This window comes from Onychomys torridus, unplaced genomic scaffold (genome assembly GCF_903995425.1).
Source record: "Onychomys torridus unplaced genomic scaffold, mOncTor1.1, whole genome shotgun sequence".
NCBI lineage: Eukaryota > Metazoa > Chordata > Mammalia > Rodentia > Cricetidae > Onychomys > Onychomys torridus.
In genome coordinates this window covers 161816-163541 of record NW_023413244.1, presented here as the reverse complement: position 1 = coordinate 163541, position 1726 = coordinate 161816, and the positions used below count along the sequence as shown (strand labels likewise).

Here is a 1726-nt window from a genome sequence, read left to right as displayed (position 1 = left end):
TTATATTATGAATAGAAACTGTATATATGACATCATAGATTTATTTATAATCTGAAAAATTTAAAAACTTATCAAAATTTCTTATTTACTATAAAGATTTCTTGCATTTAAGTATGCTTTGTCAATATTGTTCCATATAAAACTATACTAAGACACAAATCTGACATATACTACAAAGCTCTATGGTTTGGACAGTGATTTTTCTAAACACATTTTGACGAAAATTTATAACGTTTAATGTAAAAAACTACATAGACAAGTCAAGCCTTTCTTTTAAACTGATTTTCTTATGGAATATGTGAGCTGATCTCTGAAGTGGTCTAAGGATACAAAGGTCTCTTGTCTGACCTGAACCTCACCCACTGTAGCACAGAACACAAAGTCTGTCTCAGTTTACTATGTCCCAGAATCTGTACACATGAGTGAACAGCAGGAAAAGTTGCTAGGGTAGCCTTTGCAAACAAGGTGATTTGAATATTCTCCAATTCAGATGCCCAAACTACTGCAACTATAGACAGAAAGAAGCAGATGTAAAGCATGAGAAAGACTACCGCCATTAGCAGGGCCTTTATGTGAGCTGTGGTGCTGATGTCTCTGCATCCTTTGGTGTTGTGCTGCATGTTCTTCAGATGTCTCCACAGGGAGAAGATGAGCAGGAGGAAACCCGTCAGGGACACAATGAAGGGTATGAATGTGAATATAAAGCTTGGGAATAAAAGAAACCTAAAGAACTGTGGATATGTTCTTTCAATGAAAGTGTAAGATGCATTTCTTCTAGACTCATTAATCATGGTATCGATGTAGGTGTTTATCACTAAGATATTTAAAAACAAGAGGAACAGAGACAGTAGCATTGCTACTGACACCACCTTTTTAAATCTCCACTTTAGGTAGAGGAACATGGAGTTTGAGAAAACAGCTATCTTAAGAAAATGAAAGATGCTGAGGCTGGTGGCAAGCCAGATGCTGAAATGATCGGTCACCGTCCAGCTAATGTAAATAATTCTTACAGTACATCCTGTAATCAAAGAAGCTGGGTAAGCTGCAAAAAGCACCAGTCTACAAATACTACCCAGAGCACAGAGATTCTGGAGACAGCCAAGGCAGTGAGGATCTGATCCACTGAAGAGATGTTTCTTCTCTTGACCCAGTCCACAATGTTCACTACAGCTATGAACCCATTCCCCAAGCTTCCAACTATAAATTCCATAATAAAAACAATTGTAAGTGTGATCATCGCACCCATTCTCTTTAAGGCAATGCCCCAATGCCAGCATTCACAGATGATTCCTTTGAATTTATCTAAAATGTTGCAAATATTCAATTCATGAAAATTCTGTAATATTCTCCATGTTTAAAATAGACACCACAAAGCAGCCAAAGACTTTGTAGATGTTTTTCACAGCTCACCTGCACTTCATCAAGATTCTGTGTCCTAGTAACAGCAGTTCAGTCTTCTTTCACCAGTGATGACACCAAATTCTAAAGTGCTGCAGGTAAATGTGGGCACATTTGCAAGTCTCCACTGGCCACAGAGCTAACCTGTGCTCTTGTGTTTGAGACTTTAACAAGGCTAAGTCTTACTGTGTAATATGCTACTTTCTAAGCATGGAGCTTTCCTTAAAGCTTGAAAACAGCCTGTAAGATCAGATATGAATAGGTCATTAAATGCTCTTTCTAAAAACTATCAGCTATTTAATGCATTATTTCTCACATATTCAGTAAT

The 1726-nt window shown here is 37.3% G+C and overlaps 1 protein-coding gene across 1 annotated transcript; it reads right to left on the bottom strand.

The window, feature by feature from the left end:
- Positions 1–320: 320 nt before the first annotated feature.
- On the bottom strand, positions 321–1246 carry LOC118576204 (taste receptor type 2 member 140-like). The gene is given in 2 exon segments (XM_036176540.1): positions 321–1054; positions 1057–1246. Coding segments are annotated over 2 exon segments (924 nt in total).
- Positions 1247–1726: the final 480 nt, after the last annotated feature.